Below are 23,498 nucleotides of genomic sequence, written 5' to 3' on the forward strand. Positions count from 1 at the left end.
AAAAAAAATGGAAGCTGATTGGTTTCTATGCACATCTGCACCAGATTTTGCATGCTCCGGTTTTAGTAAATGCCCCCCAGTTTGTCAGAAATGTTTGTTTATCTCTGAAATTCTAAAGTTGTGTTTGACCCACATCAGGTCACTACAGAAGAAAAACAAAAGAGCTCCTGAGATGAGTGAATCGCTCAGCACTGTCAGCAGCAGTGATGTGTGAAGTGGTGACAGGTCCTCTTCTTGCATCCAGCCCTCCACACAGGAGCACGTGGTTCTCAGCGTCCCCGGTCACCATGGAGACCACCCGGATGTAATGAGTGAGCTGTCCATGGCAGGGAGGGTACCCAGAGCTGTCTGCAGGGTGAGTGTGTGATGAGATGTGTGGGGGAGGACAAGTCGGGGTTTGCTCTGAAAGGGGAAAGGATGGCTGGCAGCACAGACTGGGACATCTAACAGGCTTTGCATTGTGCTACCAATATTAATTCTCTGGGCTGCAGGATGGCTGGGAGTCTTAAATCTCTGCACTGCAGATTGGTTACATGGAGGTGGACTGTGGATCGGGAGAACCTGCAGATGGGGCAATAAGCTGTATATGTAAATCTGCAGATGGGGCAATAAGCTGTATATGTAAATCTGCAGATGGGGCAATAAGCTGTATATGTAAATCTGCAGATGGGGCAATAAGCTGCATATCTATATCTGCAGATGGGGCAATAAGCTGTATATCCATATCTGCAGATGGAGAAATTATATATATTATATGGGATACAGGCTGGTTATAGGATGTATATGGATTAAAATGTATAGGCTGTATATGGATTATAGTTTATATGCCTGTATATAGGATCTATGCTATAGAGATAAAGATATTCGTCTATGCCTTGAGCTTTATAATGGGCAGATAAGCAGCTCCTCCTGCTGGCCACTAAGCTGCATTACACTGACGTCAAATGCAGAACACCCAATCTATTGTCCCTGATCTGTGTATCCTCAGTGATCTGATCTCTGTTTTCCTTTTTCTCATTCAGGGCCATGTCTGGGAAAATGAAGTGGGTGACGGACATCGAGAAGTCAGTTTTAATTAATAATTTTGAGAAGAGAGGATGGGTCCAGGTGTCGGAGAGTGAAGACTGGAATTTCTACTGGTGAGGGTTTAAATAAGGAAGAATTCCTGCCTGCTAAATGTTTAGATTTAGGGCCCTTTCACACTGATACTTTTTTCCTTGCAAGAAAAACATTTCCCTTGAAACCACTGTGTTACAGGCACGGTGCGTTTTGACAGGTCCTGCATGCTGCATCTTTGGTGCGGTTTGGTAAACCACACCAAAAACGCAGCTTCTCATTTAAATGAATGGAAATCACAGCAAAATTATAAAAATACACCGCAATTTTGCGTTTTTGGTGCGTTTAAGTCACATGTTCATTTTTCACAGGTGCAGGCAACCCAAAAACGCACCAGAAACGGACAGCAAAGGCATCTGAAACACCGCTAAAATTGCAGTAAAAACGCATATGCATTTTTGCAGCGATTTTGCTACAGAGCAGTGTGAAACTACCTTAGTGGACCCAGTAAAAGACTGGAGTAGATCTAAACCCAAGTACCAACATCTCACATAATTTTTAATATATTCTTGCATATTCACAAGTCATTTCCAATCTATTTAAATTTGCAACTTTTATGAAAATAATCGCTGAAGATCTTTGCTTGGGCACTATGTGTTATAGGGTAACAGCTTCTTGTCCCTGTCTCCACATTGCTCTCATGTGTTACCCACATCCAATTAAAATGTATACAGTGAGGGCCTATTCACACTCGTTTGATAATATGCAGCAAATAATGAAAGCAAATGTATGTCAGGTAGAAATCCCATTCTTTTATATGGGGCTGGTTCACATCTTTACAATTCAGTTTAGAGTGGAAGACAAAGGGAGGCTCTACTGGCCCATTCAAACCTACACATGGGCTCTACCATACATGCTGCATGTGCAAGGAACAGGGTACTACCAGCTTGAAAGTCTGTTGGTGAACAGCATTATGCTGGATTATCAGAAACCAGTAAATGCAATCGCAGTGCTGTGGGCAGTACCGTATGTATATGTAAAGGATGACTTTGGCTGCTGCTATGTAAATGCACTATATATCATACTATTAGTTACTATTACTACTAATTAAATATGCACAGAGACATTTAAGAACAGTATAGAGCAGGGATCTCAAACTGGTGGCCCTCCAGCTGTTGCAAAACTACAAGTCCCATGGGGAATTGCAAGGCTGACAGTTACAAGCATGACTCCCACAGGCAGAGGCATGATGGGACTTGTAGTGTCACAACAGCTGCAGGGCTGCCAGTTTGAAACCCCTGGTATAGAGTCTATTTGGTATGGTAAAACAATTGTGTCTGTGCAGTCAGGGTTTTAAACTATGCCATACCTGTAAAATAAGTCTCTACATACTCGCCTTTCTTGCCACACTCCTTGCTGAGAAATCTTCCTCTGAAGCCCACACTGAAACCAACAATTCCAGGAGTGTCAATCTCCTAGTTCAGCCCGAAGATTGCACTGGTTCCTCCCACTGACTTTAATCCTTTTATAGGATACAGCAGTGATGTGAAGGTCAAGGAGGATGCAATGAGAGAGGTGGGGCACCCAGGAGATTGGCTCTCCCAAAAATGTTGGTTCTAGTGTAGATCAGTGGTTCTCAACCTCAGTCCTCACGTACCCCCAACAGGCCATGTTTTGGGAATTTCTCTTAGACCCCTTTCACCCTGAGGCAGTTTTCAGGCCTTTTAGCGCTAGAAATAGCCTCTGAAAAGCACCTGAAAACTGCCTCCCATTCATTTGCATGACTGCTTTCACACTTGGGCGGTGCGCTTGCATGACAGCATCTTTGGGGCGGGTTTGGAGCGCTGTAAGAAGCGCTCCAAAAATGCCCCTGCCCATTGAAATGAATGGGAAGCGCTTCCGAAGTGCCTTAAAAGCGCTAAAAAGGCTCCGCAAAATGGCAGATTATGGCTTTTGGGAGGGGCTGGCAGGGAGCTGTACATGGTTTCCTGAAAACATAACATCACCTTGCCTCAGTACTCCTCCCAAGAGCCCTCAGCACTGCTGCAAATAGTGGTCTGACTCTTATGCCGCGTACACCTGACTGGACTTTCCGGCAGGAAAGGTCAGACGGAACGAATCCGTGGGACATTCCGATCGTGTGTGGGCTTCATCGGACCTTTTCTGTTGAAAAATCTGACGGACCTAGAAATAGAACACGTTTCAAATCTTTCCGACGGACTCGATTCCTATCGGAAAAAAACGTTTGTCTGTATGCTAGTCCGACGGAACGAAAAACTACGCAAGAGCAGCTATTGGCTACTGGCTATTGAAGCTCCTTTTCTAGTCCAGTCGTACGTCATCACTTTCGAAACGATTGGACTTTGGTGGGATCGTGTGTAGGCAAGTCCGTTTCGTCGGAACTCCATCGGAACTTCGTCAAAGTCCTTCAGAGTTCAGTCCGACGAGAAGTCCGCTCGTGTGTACGAGGCATCAGGATTACTTATGCAAATATCAAAATATCTTGATGCGTGGATGTCAGTCTGGAGAAATGGGCATTCTGGGCAGACTGTATTTTCATGCAGACCGTCCTAGGTAATGCCAACATGTGATGCTGGGCCTCCATGATTGAAAGAACTTAAATCCAATGAATGAAAGAAAAGGGCAAGGAACAGTCAGGCTGGGGAGGAAACAGGAAGATGATGCTGGATGTCCTCCAGCCAGAAAATGGGCGGGCTCTGTGTAACTTGCTGCAGCTTCTAATGCACATTGTGAGACGCTCTCAGTGTGCAGTAAGAAATTTCAGTACAGGAGAGGAGCAATACAATGTACAATTGTGCAAGACTGAAGGGAAGGCTGAAGTTAGGTTTTAACCACTTGCCGACGGCCGCACGCCGATGTATATCCCTACTTTGGGACGTCTATCGTTGTTATGGCAGCAGCTAGCTGCCATAACCCCGGTATCCCCGTGTTCGGCCGGCTACAAGATAAAAGTGGTCTCTGCGGCGGATTCGCCGTGAGATCACTTTTATCGGTGGCGGGAGAGGGGCCCCCCTCCCGCCGCGATCCGTTGCCCTCTGCTGCTTACCGGAGGCGCCGGAAGTGGCGGAGGCGATCGCGTCTGTCCCCTGGGTTGATATGGGGACCAGTGAGGGGAAGATGGCCCCCACCCATCTCCATGACACTGCAGGGCGGAAGCGACGTCAAAACGTCACTTCCACCCATAGCTCTTAAAGGGCCAATTTATTTATTTATTTATTTTTTAAATGACAGTTTTTTTTTTTCTTTTTTTTTTATTGCATTTTAGTGTAAATATGAGATCTGAGATCTTTTTGACCCCAGATCTTATATTTAAGAGGTCCTGTCATGCTTTTTTTTTCTATTACAAGGGATGTTTACATTCCTTGTAATAGGAATAAAAGTGACACTTTTTTTTTTTTTTTAAACAGTGTAAAAATAAAAAAGTAAAAGGTAAAATAAATAAGAAAAAAAAAAAATTTTAACCGCGGCCCGTCCTGCCGAGCTCCCGTGCAGAAGCGAACGCATACGTGAGTAGTGCCCACATATGAAAACAGTGTTCAAACCACACATGTGAGATATCGCTGTGATCGGTAGAGCGAGAGCAATAATTCTAGCCCTAGACCTCCTCTGTAACTCAAAACATGCAACCTGTAGAATTTTTTTAAACGTCGCCTATGGAGATTTGTAAGGGTAAAAGTTTGTCGCCATTTCACGAGCGGGCGCAATTTTGAAGCGTGACATGTTGGGTATCGATTTACTCGGTGTAACATTATCTTTAAAAAGATCTTTGTCTTAAAAAATCTTTAAAAATTGGGCTAACTTTACTGTTGTCTTATTTTTTTAATAAAAAAAAGTAGAATTTTTTTTTTAAAAAAGTGTGCTTGTAAGACCGCTGCGCAAATACGGTGTGACAGAAAGTATTGCAACGACCGCCATTTTATTCTCTAGAATGTTAGAACAAAAATGTATAATGTTTGGGGGTTCTAAGTAATTTTCTAGCAAAAAAAACCTGTTTTTAACATGTAAACACCACATCTAAAAAAAGAGGCTCGGTCTTAAAGTGGTTAATGGAGTGAATCTGTTTTGGCCTAAAGGTGGCAACATTGCTGAATGCAGGATTTTGTTACTCTTCAAATTGACTTCTATATACTTGGAAAGAAACTGTAGGCATCCCTCACTGTGTCTCCAGATGAAAAATGGCTTATCTCAGTACTCAAAGAGTTACATAAAAAAAAAATTAATAAACATAAATTTGATTAGTACAAATTTATTTAAAAAACAAGTATCTCCGGTGCCCTCTGCTGCTTACCGGAGCCAATTTTTAACTCCAACTGTACCCCTAGTGGTGGTACAGGATACCATCAACCCTATAAAGTGCAAAAAACCTAATGTGCAGCAGTGCAATCTTCATTGAAACAATTCATAACTCATACATGTGACCACAGTAGAAAAAATAAATAAAAAACGAAACATTTCCAATATTCATGAATCGTACATGTGACCACCCTGGAAAAGAGGGGGGGGGGTTTATATGCTGAACCCCTAATTATATGATAGATCTTCACCAACAAGCCAGCATAAATATTAGTGACTTATTCGCAAGACCCATACATACACCTTAAACCAAATAAAATTAATTAATAATATAACCAGTGATCATAGTCCTAGGTGTGCTAGATCATTGATTTTCCCTTATATCACATGAACTTCCAGGTGCACCTTTACTCAAATTAGTGCAAGTAAAGGTTGTAAACCAGTAAAGTGTCAGGATCCTCCGCGCCACCTGGAGGCAATCTGACAGCGCGCTTAGAGGCAACTGGAGCATATCTTCCACCTTTACTCTGCAGTCCATGTCGAGACACCCTCATAACCAGAGGTGATCTACTACCTCGACTCAACTGGAGCCATTGAGAACATACCTTAAATACAACACGGTGAGCGGAGACCAATTTGGATACCTCAGATGATCGCGGTGGAGAGGAGTTTGTGGCCGTGATACCCTATGCTGTTTGCCCCTTTTGGGGTTGCGGGATTCGGTGAGTGGGGACCCGTGAGGGGGAGCACAATAAGTCACCAATATCATCTGAGAGCAACCCAGTCACAGTTTCTTTGGAAATAATTTTGAACATTGGATTTGAAGACTTTGATTACTATATGGACTATAATTACTTACTATTTATTATTAATTGCTTTGCACACACTTGCACTAATTTGAGATAGGGCTCTTTCACACGGGGCGGATCAGTGATGATCCGCCCCGTGAACACCCGCTGGCTCAGCGGGGATCGCTCCGCCGATCCCCGCTGAGCAGAAAGATGACAGGTCTGTCTCTGCACGCTGTGCAGCTACGGACCTGTCAGAGCGCCGCTCTCCCCTATGGGGGATCGGATGATGACGGACCGTAGTGTCCGTCGTCACCCGATCCGATCCGAAAACGGATGGAAAAAGTAGGTTTTTCCTCCGTTACACTTTTCGGATCGGAGCGGCGTCGGATGTCAGCGGACATGTCACCGCTGACATCCGACGCTCCATAGGGATACATGTATGTCCGTTTTTCATCCGAAAATGGAAGGATGAAAAACGGACATACGGATCCCCCGTGTGAAAGAGCCCTAAAGGTGCACCTGGAAGTTCATGTGATATAAGGGAAAATCAATGATCTAGCACACCTAGGACTATGATCACTGGTTATATTATTAATTCATTTTATTTGGTTTAAGGTGTATGTATGGGTCTTGCGAATAACTCACTAATATTTATGCTGGCTTGTTGGTGAAGATCTATTATATAATTAGGGGTTCAGCATATAACCCCCCCCCCCCCTCTTTTCCAGGGTGGTCACATGTATGATTCATGAATATTGGAAATGTTTAGTTTTTTATTTATTTTTTCTACTGTGGTCACATGTATGAGTTATGAATTGTTTCAATGAAGATTACACTGCTGCACATTAGGTTTTTTGCACTTTATAGGGTTGATGGTATCCTGTACCACCACTAGGGGTACAGTTGGAGTTAAAAATTGGTTCTAGTCACAAGGAACTATACAATAAAATCCCCCCCTACTACTCTACTACCCAATTATCCTAAAGGGAGCGCCATTCCCCATTATACAATTTAAACACTTTGCGGAGTCTCCTTAGGGGGGCTGCATACCTTATATTCTGTCCTAAGCGCAGCGGTTTCATATACACTTAATGCTTACCGGAGCCGTTGGCAGCGGCAGAGGCGATCGGATTTTATCCCTTGCTGGGTATGGTGACAAGTGAGGGTAAGATGGCCCCCACCCATCTCCATAACATTGCAGGGCGGAAGCAACGTCAAAACGTCACAACCGCCCGTAGCTCTTAAAGGGCCTTTTTTTTTTTTAATTGCATCTTATGCCGCGTACACACGAGCGGACTTTACGCAGACTTTGCCCAGCGGACTTTGACGGACTTTACGACGGACTTTCCGAATGATCAGACTTTCCTACACACGATCAACCAAAGTCCAACGAATTTGTACGTGATGACGTACGACCAGACTAAAAGAAGAAAGTTCATAGCCAGTAGCCAATAGTTGCCCTAGTGTGGGTTTTTGTCCGTCGGACCAGCATACAGATGAGCGAACTTTTCGACTGGACTCGAGTGCGTCGGATAGATTTGAAACATGTTTCAAATCTAAGTCCGACAAACTTTTGAGAAAACAAAGTCCGCTGGAGCCCACACACGATCGAATTGTCCGACGAAATCCGGTACGCCGGACCAAGTATGCCGTAAAGTCCGATCGTGTGTACACGGCATCAGTGTAAATATGAGATCTGAGGTCTTTTTGACCCCAGATCTCATATTTAGGAGGTCCCGTCATGCTTTTTTTCTATTACAAGGGATGTTTACATTCTTTGTAATAGGAATAAAAGTGACACTTTTTTTTTTTATTAAAGAACAGTGTAAAAAAATAAAAGGTAAAATAAATAAGAAAAAGAAGTTCCCGTCGACCTCGCGTGAAGAAGCGAACGCATACAGTAGTAGCGCCCGCATATGAAAACTGTGTTCAAACCATATCGCCGCGATCAGTAGAGCGAGAGCAATAATAGCCATAGGCCTCCTCTGTAACTCAAAACATGCAACCTGTAGAATTTTTCAAACGTCGCCTATGGAGATTTTTTAAGGGTAAAAGTTTGTCACCATTGCACGAGTGGGCGCAATTTTGAAGCGTGACATGTTGGGTATCAATTTACTCGGTGTAACATTATCTTTCACAATATAAACAAAAATTGGGCTAACTTTAACGTTGTCTTATTTTTTTAATTCAAAAAATTGTATTTTTTTCCCAAAAAAAAGTGCGCTTGTAAGACCGCTGCGCAAATACGGTATGACAGAAAGTATTGCAACGACCGCCATTTTATTCTCTAGGGTGTTGGAAAACAAAATGTATAATGTTTGGGGGTTCTAAGCAATTTTCTAGCAAAAAAACCTGTTTTTAACCACTTCAGCCCCGGAAGAATTTACCCCCTTCCTGACCAGAGCACTTTTTGCGATTCGGCATTGCGTCGCTTTAACTGACAATTGCGCGGTCGTGTGACGTGGCTCCCAAACAAAATTGGCGTCCTTTTTTTCCCACAAATAGAGCTTTCTTTTGGTGGTATTTGATCACCCGTGACAGAAAGTATTGCAACGACCGCATTATTTTTTACTTTTTGCTATAATAAATATCCCCCAAAAATATATAAAAAAACAATTTTTTCCCTCAGTTTAGGCTGATACGTATTCTTCTACATATTTTTGGTAAAAAAAATCGCAATAAGCGATTATTGATCAGTTTGCGCAAAAGTTATAGCGTTTACAAAATAGGGGAAAGTTTTATGGCATTTTTATCAATATATTTTTTATTTTTTAAATGGCGGCGATCAGCGATTTTTATTGTGACTGCGACATTATGGCGGACACATCTGACATTTTTGACACATTTTTGGGACCATTGTCATTTATACAGCAATCAGTGCTATACAAATGCACTGATTCCTGTGTAAATGACACTGGCAGTGTAGGGGTTAAGTGTGTTCTAGGGGCGTGTTTCTAACTGTAGGGGGGATGGGCTGTGTGTGACACGTCACTGATCTCTGCTCCCGATCACAGGGAGCAGAGATCAGTGACACTGTCACTAGGCAGAACGGGGAGATGCTTGTTTACATCAGCATCTCCCCATTCTTTCTCCCCGTGAGGCGATTGCAGGTATCCCTGCGGTGATCAAGTCCACGGGACCCGCGACCTGACTCACGGAGCTGGCCCCCTTTTAAAGGGGAACGTACAGGTACGTGATTCTGCCTGTACGTGCCCTTCTGCCGCAGTATATCTGTGTGAGGCGGTCGGCAAGCGGTTAACTTGTAAACAACAAATCTCAAAAAGAAGCTCAGTCCTTAACCACTTCAATACCGGGCACTTATACACCTTCCTGCCCAGACTAATTTTAAGCATTCAGCGCTGTCGCAGTTTGAATGACAATTGCGCGGTCATCCATCACTGTACCCAAACTAAATTTTTATCATTTTGTTCCCACAAATAGAGATTTCTTTTGGTGGTATTTGATCACCTCTGCGATTTTTATTTTATTGTTAAACAAATAAAAAAAGACCGAAAATTTTGAAAAAAATAAAAGTTTTGCTTTTGTTTCTGTTAAAAAATTTTGTAAAGAAGTAAGTTTTCTCTTTCATTGATGGGCACTGATAAGGCGGCACTGACAAGCACTGATAAGGTGGCACCAATGAGCGGGCACTGATGATGGGCACTGATGGGTGGCACTGATATGCAGCACTGATGGGCATTGATAGGCGGCACTGATGGGCACTCATGGGTGGCACTGGTGGGCACTGAAAGGCTGCAAAGATGGGTTCTTATGGGTGGCACTGATGGGCACTGATAGGCGGCACTGGGCATGGATACGTGGCACTGATGGGCACTGATAGGGGGCACTGATAGGCATCCCTGGTGGCACTGGCAGGCATTGTGAGTGGGCACTGATTGGCTGCTGCCTGGGCATTGATTGGCAGCTGCCTGGGCACAGATTAGTATTTCCCTGGGGGTCTAGGGGGCATACCTGGTGGTCCAGTGTGGATGGCCATCCTGGTGGTCCTGGGCGGCTTCCCTGATGGTCCTGGGTGGGATCCGAGGGGGGCTGTGCTGATAAACAATCAGCACAGACCCCCCTTCCTGTCAGCAGAGCAGCCGACCGGCTCTCCTCTACTCACGTCTGTCAGACGCGAGTGAGGAAAAGCCGATTACGGCTCTTCCTATTTACATCGTGATCAGCCGTGATTGGACATGGCTGATCACGTGGTAAAGAGTCTCCGTCAGAGACTCTTTACCTAGATCCGTGTTGCGGGGTGTAAGACTGACACCCCGCAACAACGATTGCCGCGATGCGTGCCCCCAGGGGCGCGCAGCGGCTCAATATCCTGTGGACCTCATATGACGCCCAGTCAGGATATTGAGACCACTTTGCCGCCGTCATTCTGCTATATGGCGGACGGCAAGTGGTTAAGTGCTTAATACATAATTTGTAATAAAAACATCTTTGCCATTCTGAAGCTTCCCTCCAACTGTACTTGCCAAATATACTGCAGAAATCTCCCTCCACTGAGTCTGGCTGCAACCATTTTAACTGTGGGCAGCTGAAGCTGCTGCCTGTTCACTTCTTGTGGTCTACAGACACACAGAGGCACACCTCCAGCTCTGCAGCCCTCATTGGCCCTCTTATAACTCATCCCCCTTCCCTTCCTGTCAAAAACTCTCACAAGAGTGAGAGAGAGAGCTGTGCATGATGTCATAAGCCTAGGTTTTTAACCAGACAAGAAACTGGAAGTAGGTTGTAGAAGGGATTTACTGGCAGAAAAAAAAATGTTTTACTATCTAAAGTTAAAACAAAAAGGGCAGAAGATGGAAAGTTGAAAAAATGACTGAAGCCTCTTTAAGGGCTCTGTGCAGGGAAGATCAGCATCTAAACCCAGAGAAGCTGGGGGCTGATACAGGGGCAGATCCAGAGTCTGGTCTTGGGAGGGGCACTGCCAGAAAATTAGGTGTTGCTTACAGAACTGTATTTAATGCATCATACAGTCCTAACCTTGTTTAAAACAGTGACACTGTTTTAAAGTGTTACATGCATCCCATTTATTTCTACTGAGACACACAGCCGCTGTATCCCAATATGACATGCTGGTGCGGGTCCCTGAACGCACCCTGGATGCATTCTGGGACATATTGGGATATAGCGGCTGTGTGTCTCAGTAGAAATAAATGGGATGTCAGCTTTGGGATGCCAGTAAAAGACAGCCCTGCATGTTAGACGCTTGTCTGCAGCACACCCTGTGTGAAAGAAGCCTAAAGATGAATTTTTCTGTCATTCTATATCATCATTATTATCATGATAATCACACAATACATGTGCTGTGGCATCTGTACTGTGTGATTATCATAATGATGATTGGTAATTGTAATATGACATCCCCCCCCGGATCTGCCTATGGGCTGATAGACTGGAGGTAATATAAGGCATTACATTTAAAGTCAACGTTTACCAATATTGTGCACCCTATTTAAAATGATTATACCCATGCAAAAGGTCTCAGCCTTTAGTACTACTTTAATATAGAAGATTTATTGTATATCCCCCCCTCCATCCCTCATATAACTTCATGTCTGACTCCCAGTTAAAAGACCCATATATCCTACTTCTGGGTAAATGTATTATAATATTTATGATATAAGTTATGTGTATATAATATTATATACTTTCATTGTTTCACAGTATAAATGAATCCCTTATAGTAGTGATTATCTGCTGTTTTTGTACAATAAAGGCCTACATTTTTTTTTTTAAACCTAATGACAGGTGATAAAAAAAAAATCATGCTGCTGCTACTAAATGCCTTATGCTGGCCATACACATATCAATTTTTGGACGAGAATATTAGTACAAAAATTCTTTTTGCATTTGATTAATGGACAAACGTTCTAAATTGCACTTGCTTTTAAAATTGCAATTTTAATATGAATGTCATTTATGAACGAAAATTCAGTTTTCTGCTTCTTCAAATTATCCAGTCGCTGTGCTTGAAAAAAAATGTCGATTTGACCCCACTAACAATTAGAAAAGCAAACCAAGCTTCTTCAATAAAAATTTTCAATGGAAAAATTTGTTTGTGTATGGCCACCATAAGTGACAACAGGCGCAGGTAGCTTATATCAAGCTACCTGCCTATGACAAGGAATCTGTCATGCATAATTTTATGTTACAATCCTGTCTGAAAATCTGCAAAAGAGCATTTTAGGTCTTTTTACATTTTTTTTTTTCTTTAAATAAAAAAATTGATCTCTGAGTCTGATGATATGTACCAGATTGAACTTCTAATAGTGTGCGTGTTTGTGTGTGTGTGTATGTGTGTGTGTGTGTGTGTGTGTGTGTGTGTGTATATATATATATATATATATATATATATATATATATATATATATATATATATATATATATATATATATATATATATATATATATATATATATATATATATATTTCTTCTGTTATTCTCAAAATGGATTGCATATTCTGTTCCCTAACCCTATAGCTGGTTATTCATATTTACCACTGCATATAGACAGTCAATAATAAATTGTCCTTTTTTTTTAAATTTTTTACAACATAACTAAATGTATACACCACGCTTTTTATAGGTTTTTATATGATTAATTGAACAATGGGCCAACTAATCAATTTATGAAAATGTTCGTTAGTTGCAGCCCTAAATACAGCAAATAGTATTACATGGGGTGGACTTATTGACTTCAATATACAGTATCTCACAAAAGTGGGTACACCCCTCACATATTTGTAAATACTTTATTATATCTTTTCATGTGACAACACTGAAGAAATGACACTTTGCTACAATGTAAAGTAGTGAGTGTACAGCTTGTATAACAGTGTAAATTTGCTGTCCCCTCATAAATAACTCTAAGTGAAAATGTCCAAAGAAGATTGCCAAGAACCTGAAACTGAGCTGCAGCATGGTGGCCAAGACCATACAGCGGTTTAACAGGACAGGTTCCACTCAGAACAGGCCTCACCATGGTCGACCAAAGAAGTTGAGTGCACGTGCTCAGTGTCCTATCCTGAGGTTGTCTTTGGGAATAGATGTATGAGTGCTGCCAGCATTCCTGCAGAGGTTGAAGGGGTAGGGGGTCAGCCTGTCAGTGCTCAGACCGTAAGCCGCGCACTGCATCAAATTGGTCTGCATGGCTGTCATCCCAAAAGGAAGACTCTTCTAAAGATGGTGCGCAAGAAAGCCCACAAACAGTTTGCTGAAGAAAAGCGGAATAAAGACATGAATTACTGGAATCATGTCCTGATGGCGGCAACCAGATGAGGAGTACAACAGCATGGTGGTGGGAGTGTCACGGTCTGGGGCTGCATGAGTGCTGCGGCACTGAGGAGCTACAGTTCATTGAGGGAACCATGAATGTGATTGCCAACATGTAGCAGAGCATGATCCCCTCCCTTTGGAGACTGGGCTGCAGGGCAGTATTCCAACATAACGACCCCAAACACACCTCCAAGAAGACCACTGCCTTGCTAAAGATGTTGAGGGTAAAGGCGATGGACTGGGCAAGCATGTCTTCAGAACTAAACCCTATTGAGCATCTGTGGGGCATCCTCAAACGGAAGGTGGAGAAGTGCAAGGTCTCTAGCATCCACCAGCTCCATGATGTCGTCATGGAGGAGTGGAAGAGCACTCCAGTGGCTCTGGTGAACTCCATGTCCAAGAGGGTTAAGGCAGTACTGGAAAATGATGGTGGCCACACAAAATATTGACACTTTTGGGACAATTTGGACATTTTCACTTAGGAGTGTACTCACTTTTGTTGCCAGCAGTTTAGACATTAATGGCTGTGTTGAGTTATTTTGAGGGGACAGAAAATGTACACTGTTCTACAAGCTGTACACTCACTACATTGTAGCAGTGTCATTTCTTCAGTGTTGTCACATGAAAAGGTATAAAAAAAATTTACAAAAATGTCAGGGGTGTACCCACTTTTGTGAGATATTGTACGTTTGGACTCCTTGGATCAGACTGTACACGGATGTGGAGGTAACATAAAGCAAAGGATCCCAGCACGGCAGGATCATAGAACTAACCATCAAGCCACTATAATATATAGTTGTAGGTTTGGTAAAATTAGTAGGCAACCTTCTTACTTTCCTGATTCCTGTTTCAGGATGAGCGTTCAGACCATCAGAAACTGTTTCAGTGTGGAGACTGGGTTCAGACTGTCCGATGACCAAATTGTCAATCACTTCCCCAACCACTATGAGCTGACTAGGAAGGATTTAATGGTGAAAAACATTAAACGTTATAGGAAAGAAATGGAGAAAGAAGGAAGCCCACTGGCAGAGAAGGATGAAAATGGCAAATATCTGTACTTGGGTAAGTGATTATATAGCTGAACTACAGCTAAATACAGTTGAAGTACATAAAGGTGAAGTGTATTACTGTTACAAAGTGTTGCTAGCCAAGGCACCATTTCCAGATTGCACAGCCAGACTGGTGAACTCAGTTTTTTCCCATTGCATTTAAAGTAGAATTCCAGGCTACTGCTAACTATGCTTAAACCTGCTCCCACCCCCTTCTAAACCCTTTTTTAACTACCTGTAAAAGGAAAATGCTTATACGTATCTATTTTGAGGGCGTTCCGGTCCGGTTACGTGATCTCCCCAGTGGCAGCTTCAGGGGAGAGGAAAGTTTGCCAACGACGGGTGCAATGCCTGTTTAGCGAGATCATCTATAGACTTTCTATGGGGCATCCACTGTTGGCACTTCCTTCTCTCCCCTGAAGCTGCTATTGGGGGCTAATCACATGACCGGCCCAAAGCGCTCTGAGAAAAAGAGAAGTATAAGGCTCTTCCTTTCACATGGTAGCTGGAATTCCATATAGCTTGTTCACAGACCTGGCCTTAGCCTACTGATTGAATGATAAAAAAACACTGTCAAGAGTTAGTTGCTATGCTTTCTCCTCCTGTCTAAATCCTCCCAGTGCTAAACTGATAGTCTGGCTTGCCCACAGTATTGCCCCCTCACCTAGTCTGGGCCCTGCTATGCACATTATGACGAACGCGGGTGTCAGATCCCTGCCCCCCTCGCTAACTCGGCATGAAGGACTGGCCAACCTCACACCACGCTGTCACTTACATAACAATGCCATTCTCAGCTGCACCCAGCACAAAGATTTTCCAGCTTGTGGAACCACAATCTATGTGCCAGCAGCCTGAGAACGATTGTCACTTAGCTAATTACGCAATTAACCCTCTAACTGCCACCACCCCCGTTTAGACCGAGCCCGGGGAGACTCATGATTTTAGCAATACCAATTATAATTTTAGAATAAGCGTCTGCAACACACACTGCCACCACAGACAGGTCTGCTCAGAGGCCTTACTCTACAACAGTAGCGCTCTTTAAGAGGCAGTTCATTTATAGCTTGCATTAAGAGCTTTAGAGACAAGGTTAACACTTTTCAACATAAGGGTTTATTATGAAAAGGTCAAAGTTGGTGCAAATAAAACATTTACAGAAAAAAGATGTTTCAAAGAGATAACGACAATATACAGCCCCTAAGAAATAAGGTAGAATCGGGGAAGAAGAATACTTGCAATTAATGTCCAAGGGTTGATCAGAGTTCGATTGATGAGCTGGGTAATCTGTTTTCAAACTTGACAGATGTTCCTGCTAGGATGGTAAAAGGAGAACTGACCATTGTCTTGGCATCTCCTCTTTTCTGTCAGATCAAAGGGGTGTTGACAGCGACCAGTGACCAATTGTCTGGTCATCTTGTTTAGGGGTTGGTTGCTGGGAGGTGTCTACACTCATGACCATGTCCCAGGTACACTTTGTGATACATATTCATATCTCTGCATCTCTACTGTTTACAGACTGCAAATATCCATATTATTGTTCAGTGTGAGATTTCCTTTAAAACAGATATAAACATGCCATGTCTCCAATGTCTAGTTTACCTTGGAGGAATAAGGGGGTACCAGTGGCTTCCCATATGACCTGACATAAGAGTGTCTGGACTTGAAATGTTACAAATTATCTGAGGAAACTTAATATGTCCATATTATGGCTGTGCTATTACTACTTTGGAAGTTTTGAAACATGCTGAAATTTCATACTTATTCTACTGTTTAGGCTTTATGTGCACTAAAGTATTTACGACCGACCAGTATCTGCTGGTTCTCTGAATTGAGAGGGTGGACAGCCCACATTGGTTGTTTTTGCAGACCTAGCCTGGTTCTGCTTTCTTTGTTGAGATAACAGCTCCTTTGAAGTATAACACTATGAATTCCTGAACACCAAGGAGGAGGGAGGGAGTTCAGATTTTTACTGTAATGTTAAACTGTTAGCCAAGCTGTCATGGCTGTCCTAAGGTTCTCAAACATGGCCACCAGCTACAGCTAGTCGTGTGTCCAGTACGTGATATTGTTACACACATCATTACAGAAAGCTCATAATAACCCAGATTCCAGTTAGTATGCATTAGCATTATTTAAAATCAATCTAAAGAAAAGAACAAAATATGTCATACGTTGCAGCTTACCAGTCATTTGATGTGGTGCCTGCATTGGTTTCCATTTACAGGCTTTTTTTTCACCTGCTGATCCTGCTAGCAACACATTTCCTGTCCTAAAGTGTGACAAGATTATTTACTGCACTGTATCTGTGCTGGAGCAGCATTGTCAACCTAGGCTGCACTTCTGCTTTTGGCTACAAAAACCTCCCCTGCTCCTCATTCTCGTCACATAGGGATTAGGTTTCTGAAGTATGTTGTATGATAGTTGGGAAAGCTGATTTCCTATAGGATCAATGGATATTTATCAGTGCTTGAGGAAAATGTACTTGCCTGGGGAAAGAAAACAAATGCAGCCACTGCATCAGTTTACCTGTCATGGTGATGCACAGTAATGCAGAGGGTTTGGTGGCTCTTGGTTATGGTAAAGGGTGTAGAGATTATGTACATTGTAACTTGGCCAAGAGGGTACAGTCCAGACAGATTAATCCACTACACATAAAGATATGCCTCATGTCTGTTATTCAGAGCAGTGCTTAGCAGACTGCAGCTTCTGTGGCCCAGGAGTAGCAGACAGACATAACAGACTACCATGACTTAGAGAGGTAAGAAGAAGCAGTGTCCAAGGAAGTAGATGTGAGTGGTAAATGGTCCAGTTTGTTGGCTAAGCTTAAGAATGACCAGGCTAGCTATTCCTTTACTCTTTCTGGAGAATGTTCAGTTACATTGACCAGAAGAGATAACAAAATGGGTCTGATTAAACTGAAACTGAACGCTTGTTAGGAGATGTGGAATTGTTGTGTTTTTTCTCCTGAGGGAAGCTTGGAGGAAATAAACATTCTGAACTTGACTTTCCAACTTGATCGGATGCTACTTTTCCGAGTAGATTGTAATCACTAGTAGGGGAGAACTTGAGGAGGTGGTCTTTGTATTTTTACTAACAAAAGTTGCTGCACACACAGTTTTGTGGCTGGCAGTCACTGTAGAATATCTAACAGTAAAATGCTAGCCACGTGAGTTTACAGTAGTGTTCATTATTGCCGTCTATTTTCCCCCGAGTGCTAAGGCAAATGATGCACCAAAGGAACTTCATGATAACCTCGCTCATTTCAAAAAAGGCACCCAGAGGCTCTATATATGATTGCTGTGCTGCAGTTTTAATCATGTCAACTTGACAGACTTTCTACCAAAGTTTAATTAGCATGTCACTATTGTCACCTGAGGAGCGATCACGCTTTATTGAGTATATACAAATAGACAGGGGGCATATAGAGCTATCCATTGTCCCTGTCTTATTTTTTTTCTGACCACATTTTCCTCATGTTGGTTCATGCCTACCGCCCCTTCCTAAAAGTTAGTACACCAACTACTTACTTAAAATATTGTGGTGTGGCCCAGTGATGCTGCTGCAATGCTATAGGACTATTTTGAACATACTAATTGTCACATCTTTAAAGAAGCAGCAAGGTGTGCACCTGGAGGAATATGCATAATCTGTAATGGGCTTATTAGCAAGTGTGCTAATGATGTTACTACAACTAGATCATTTGCTGTCTACCTGAACTAGGAACCCTGGCTGAATGCAGAAGACCGCTATCTGCTGAAAGCTCATGATTCCACGTTCAGGTCTGGAAATACATTTGAACTCAGAGCAGCAAGTTCACTTTTCCACCAATGTCCACTAAGCATGTGCAGGGACATTGACAGTATCACAGATTACATCAACAGTGATACAGAATGTCCAAGAGATCCTTCTCTTCCTCTGAGCACTTTTTATGCTTGTTTTGAGTATTAGAACACTTGAACACTGGAGGTCTGGTGCAAAGTTAATCTCTCTGGTGACCTAAAGAAGACAAAGGTGATTAATGAGGGCTTTAGGAAGACCAGCACCATTCCCTCTCCCCTCTACCATGTAGGGTGAGGCTGTTGAAATAGTCTCTTGTTTTAAATATTTATGAGTGCACACAGGGCTTTTTTTCTCAAACAATAGGTGCTGGAATTCAGCCACAACCCCCCCCCCCCCCCCCCAAAAAAAAACCCATGGGGGTTACACACAGTGCAGAGCTGTCACTTGTAAACACAGAAACCAGACTTCTATGTTTACAAGTGATTGTGGTGAGCAGAAACCAAAGGGTCTGAGCCAGAGGTGGTGGAACTGAGTTCCAAGTTCCCCCTGAAAAAAAGCCTTGAGTGCACATATCTGACTACCTCATGTAGAGCACCAATAAAGCCAACAGCTTTACTTTTTAAAGAAGTGTGCTGGCCTTGATTGGCCTTGATACTTTAGTCCTCCTTTCATTTTATAGGTGTGTGGTGGAGAACATTTTTACTTCTTGCATTTGCTGTGGATAAACAGGCACTGCAGTGGGAGGTAAAGACTGTCCAGAGGATTATTGGCAGCAGTATTAACAATAGCAGGTATAGGAAGATGGCCTCAACATCATGAGGGACTCTTCCCATCCAGCTTTATGGACTATTTGTCCCCTTCTCGTCAGGTCATAGGTTACGTAGAATTAGTGCTAGAACCACCAGGCTAAGGGACATTGCTCTGATTCCTGAAATATTGTTGCTAATATTAATATTACTACTTTTGGCCATTGCTGGGAATTGAGATTGATAATGCAGTACTTTATGTTTGATAATATAGGAATATAATTGTGTATCCTGCTGGTTTTTATGTGTAGTGTCAGGGAAACTGTAAGCTGCTCCCTATAAGCAAATAATTTCTTTGCTCTTAAAAGCACAAATACAGCTCTCTCCTATAACGCCGGGAAAGAGCGCTTGTATGTCTCCAAGTAAAACAGACAGACGCTGGTATCACGTTGAGCTCAGCAGAATCCTGCCATTGAATGCTTTACTCCTTTTATACTGTCAAAATGAATGAACAAAGGAAGGTGGTGGCTTCAGAATCAGCCAATCGGACACTTATATTCTTTACTTAGAAGTTTAGATGCGGTCGCCATGGAGTGGCCAGTCCCTTGGTGGGGCATAAACAAACATCCTTAAAATAGCAAACAGATCTGCCGTGTCCACGGGAAGGTTTCCGTAGCCAATGGTCTTCCACCAACGTCTGTATGTGCGAATACCCTCACATAAGCGTATTACAGCAAAACTGACACTGGGTGACATCTGACATCATACATTAATAAAAATTTCCAGAACAGCAGTTTTTGCTCATATGTAACAAATGGGTGTTTTTAATATTATTATTTATCTTCACACTTTATTCATACTTATGTTTGCATACTTATTTTTCTGTTTTTCTTGATTTTTTTTTATTATTGTTCACTGAGACCCGAGTACCTCATTTCATTCCCTTCATTTATAACATATTTTTGGAATGATAATAACATATCCTTGTCCTTATCTAAGGACTGGTAAGCTGTGATATATTCCATTTTTGTATTTGGTTCTATTATCCTTTTAAAGGGGATGTAAAGTCAGAAGGTTTTTTTTATCTTAATGCATTCTAAAACCTTCTGTGTGTAGCAGCCCCCCCCCCCCCCTCGGCCCCCCTAATACTTACCAGAGCCCCATCTCTGTCCAGTGATGTCCACGAGTGTCATTGCCAGGCTGAGACTCTCCCTCCTGATTTAGCTGAAACACAGCAGCGGCGCTATTGGCTCCCTCTGCTGTCAATCAAAATCGGCTAGCAAATCAAGAGAGAGAGGGGGCCGGGCCAACGGCTCCATGTCTGAACGGACACAGGGAACTCGGCTCGGGTGCCCCCATAGCAAGCTGCTTACTGTGGGGGCCAGGGCCGTCTTTAATATTGATTGGACCCTAGGCAAAAATTTTCTTGGGGCCCCCCATGCAGTTTTGCTCTCCACCTGCTCTGAGACATAAAATAAATAGCAGTTTGATCTGATTCAGTAAACTGATTTTGAGTCTGACAGTGATTGTGATTGGTTGCCAGAGGTTACAGTGCATCATTACTGCTCACTGACTGGTTGCTAGAGGTTACAGCACACATTTCGGCTCACCGATTAGTTGCTAGAGGTTACAGCACATGATTTCTGCTTGTTGATTGGTTGCTAGAGACTGCTCACCTGTGCACCCCAAACTGTAATTCCTTCTCTGCCTTCCTATGCACACCACACACTACCCTCCCCCAACTAATTTTCTTACCTTTGCAGAACAGGCTGATGGTAGGCTTAATGACCACAGTTGTAGGCAGGACTTTCAAGCATGCACCTTTATCTGCCCAGTGGGTAGAGACTAAAACCTCAAGGGACAAGGGAATTTAAACTGGGAAAGTTGGCAAGTATGACACAGCTGCTTTGGGCCCCACAACAATGACAGGGCCCAGGGCAGCTGCCCCTTTTGCCCTGCCTTAAAGACGGCCCTGGTGGGGGCACTAAACGGGAGGGAGGGGCCAGCAGCACAGAAGAGGGACCCAAGAAGAGAAGGATCCAGGCTGCTCTGTGCAAATCCACTACAACAGAGCAGGTAAGTAGAACATGTTTAAATATTTTATTTTCTATAAAAATAACAAAGTGCTACCAAACCCAGGACCCTGCATTCTCACTGTATCTGGTCTCCCACAGTACACAGAAAAGGAAAATGCAATTATTTTAGTAAGTATAAACTGCTAAATACCTTTTCATATCAGCTGTATATAGCAGTCTTGTGACTTCTATCAGTGTCTAGTTAAAGCATGTAGGAAGAGTTTTCCTTCTACTCTGACTGTCCTATAAATCTGCATGACTCCTGACCCTTTGTCCGGACAGTGCTGATTGGCTCTGTGCTGATCACATGCACCCTCCCAAGAAAAGGAAATAAAAACTCTCTAGCAATACAAACCAAACTGAGCATGTCAGCCGCAGCCACCTTTCATCTATTTTCGGTCAGGAGATGCACAACTGAACAATGTTTTACCAGGCACTAGGTCATTATTGCCTAGTTTGTAAGTGCAAATTTTTATCTTTCAATAAAAACACTGGAATATACAGAGAGCACTATATATCTTTTATTTATTCCGACATGGTATGGTGCAATGATCCCATATTGAGCTGGAGAATTCAGCTGGCTGTTTGGAGCGGAACAAGCTGAGCAACATAGGATCTCCATAGAGGCATTTGGCATTTATCACACCCAGTTAACATTAACTCCTGTAATGAAGCCATTCAGTGCTTCACCACAACACGGTGTTCCACCACCTGGTAAAATGCATGCTCACCTTGCTACTGGACTCATATATTATACAGGTCAAAAACGCATGTATGGGGGTATCCTCAGCAATATTCCATATCCCAGGGAGTGATCCTCCATGCATATCCACCTCAGTAATTACAGGATCCTTACAAGGGGCATCTCCATACAGCTCACTAGAAGAGAGGGAACATTCGCCAATAGTGTCATACATTTAAAAAGATAAGCATAGACCAGTACAGCTTCCAGTAAACTACTTAAATTTATTGTATGTCACACAAGCATAAAGATGCCTACATGCGTTTTAAATCTGCAGCTTTCATTTAATAGAATATTTATTGATCCTTCCATGAAGTGTCTTGTCCAGGAAATTCCTGTAATAAGCTAACAAGTTGTGCTCCTGTGTTATCACCCTATCATGTGTCTCTGTGATAGGCTACAAGTGGACATACCAAAACAAAGAGCACAGACATTGCCCACTGTTGTAACTCTCAGGAAGATGGTTCAGAGCAATGATGTACAACCGACACTGGAGTGAGTGGAGTGATGCAAAAATAAAGGACATAAGCAGAAAGACAAATACAATATTTTAATGAAGAAAAAACAAAACATGGCAGTTATTTTCTTTTACGGATATTTTATTTTTATATATTGTGGAAGCAAAATATAAGTTCAAAAGGATACCCTAAATAAATGATCCATGAATATATAGAAGATAGTACTACTTTACATTAGGGAATATGTGAAACATGAAGATAGGGTGATTTTAAGAATTAATAAAGAGGTATATAACTTTATTGGAAAGAGGTTGTGATCAAATAATTCGAGGTGATGGTAAATATAAGGAAAAGTCATAGAAAAAAATAATATGGGGAGAGTGAAGGACTGAGGTAATAGGGGAAAGCAGAAAACTGGAGGGATAAGTATCTTCATGCCACTGCTTCATTCAATCATCAGGGTGATGAAAGGCAGCTCCAACCCTCAAACCCGTGTCTGATGCCGCGTACACACGATCGGACTTTCTGGCATACTTGGTCCGGCACACTTTCCGACGGACTTTGTCCGCCAGGTGCGCCGGACTTTAAAACGGACGGACTTGCCCACACACGACCAGACTTTCCGGCGGGCTAAGTCCGCCCGTCTTTCCGACGGACTTTCGCCGGAGTTACGGCGGACTTTCAGAATGAACAGACTTGCCCACACATGGACAAGTCCGTTCATTTTGAACGTGACTCAGGTGCGACGGGACTAGAAAAGGAAGTCAATCTTGCCGCTTTTATCGGCGAGATTGACACCTTGCGAGCCCCGTCGTGGGTGATACCAGGCCCTTAGGTCTAGTATGGATTATAAAGGGAAGCCCCTACGCCGAAAAAACGGCGTGGGGTCCCCCCTAAAATCCATACCAGACCCCGATCCGAGCACGCAGCCCGGGTGGACTTTTTCCCAAAAGCCCGCCGGACCTAGATTTGAAACATGTTTTAAATCTTTTCGTCGGACTCAGTTTCTGGTGGAAAGTCCGCTCGTCTGTGTGCTGGTCCGACGGAAAGCCCACTCGTCTGTATGCTGGTCCAACGGACCAGATACGACGCAAGGGCAGGGTATTGCATTTCGCGCTCGCTGCAATAGGAAAAACACATTTTCCTATTGCGGCGAGCGTGGGGCATACCAGGCCCTTAGGTCTGGTGTGAATTAT

At 42.9% G+C, this 23,498-nt stretch overlaps 1 protein-coding gene across 3 annotated transcripts in view; it reads left to right on the forward strand.

Moving 5' to 3' along the window:
- The first annotated feature begins 211 nt into the window (after positions 1-211).
- The window catches only part of TTLL1 (TTL family tubulin polyglutamylase complex subunit L1), an 82,290-nt gene continuing 59,003 nt past the window's right edge, over positions 212-23,498 (forward strand). Inside the window, exons 1-3 of one of the 3 annotated variants that reach the window (XM_073621961.1) lie at positions 212-355; positions 1,023-1,139; positions 14,306-14,514. In XM_073621961.1, coding sequence (XP_073478062.1) covers positions 1,027-1,139; positions 14,306-14,514 — 322 coding nt within the window. In that variant the 5' untranslated portion in view covers positions 212-355; positions 1,023-1,026. The other 2 variants (XM_073621959.1, XM_073621960.1) reach the window with 2 other exon arrangements.

Source organism: Aquarana catesbeiana, linkage group LG03, assembly GCF_042186555.1.
Source record: "Aquarana catesbeiana isolate 2022-GZ linkage group LG03, ASM4218655v1, whole genome shotgun sequence".
Classification (NCBI taxonomy): Eukaryota; Metazoa; Chordata; class Amphibia; order Anura; family Ranidae; genus Aquarana; species Aquarana catesbeiana.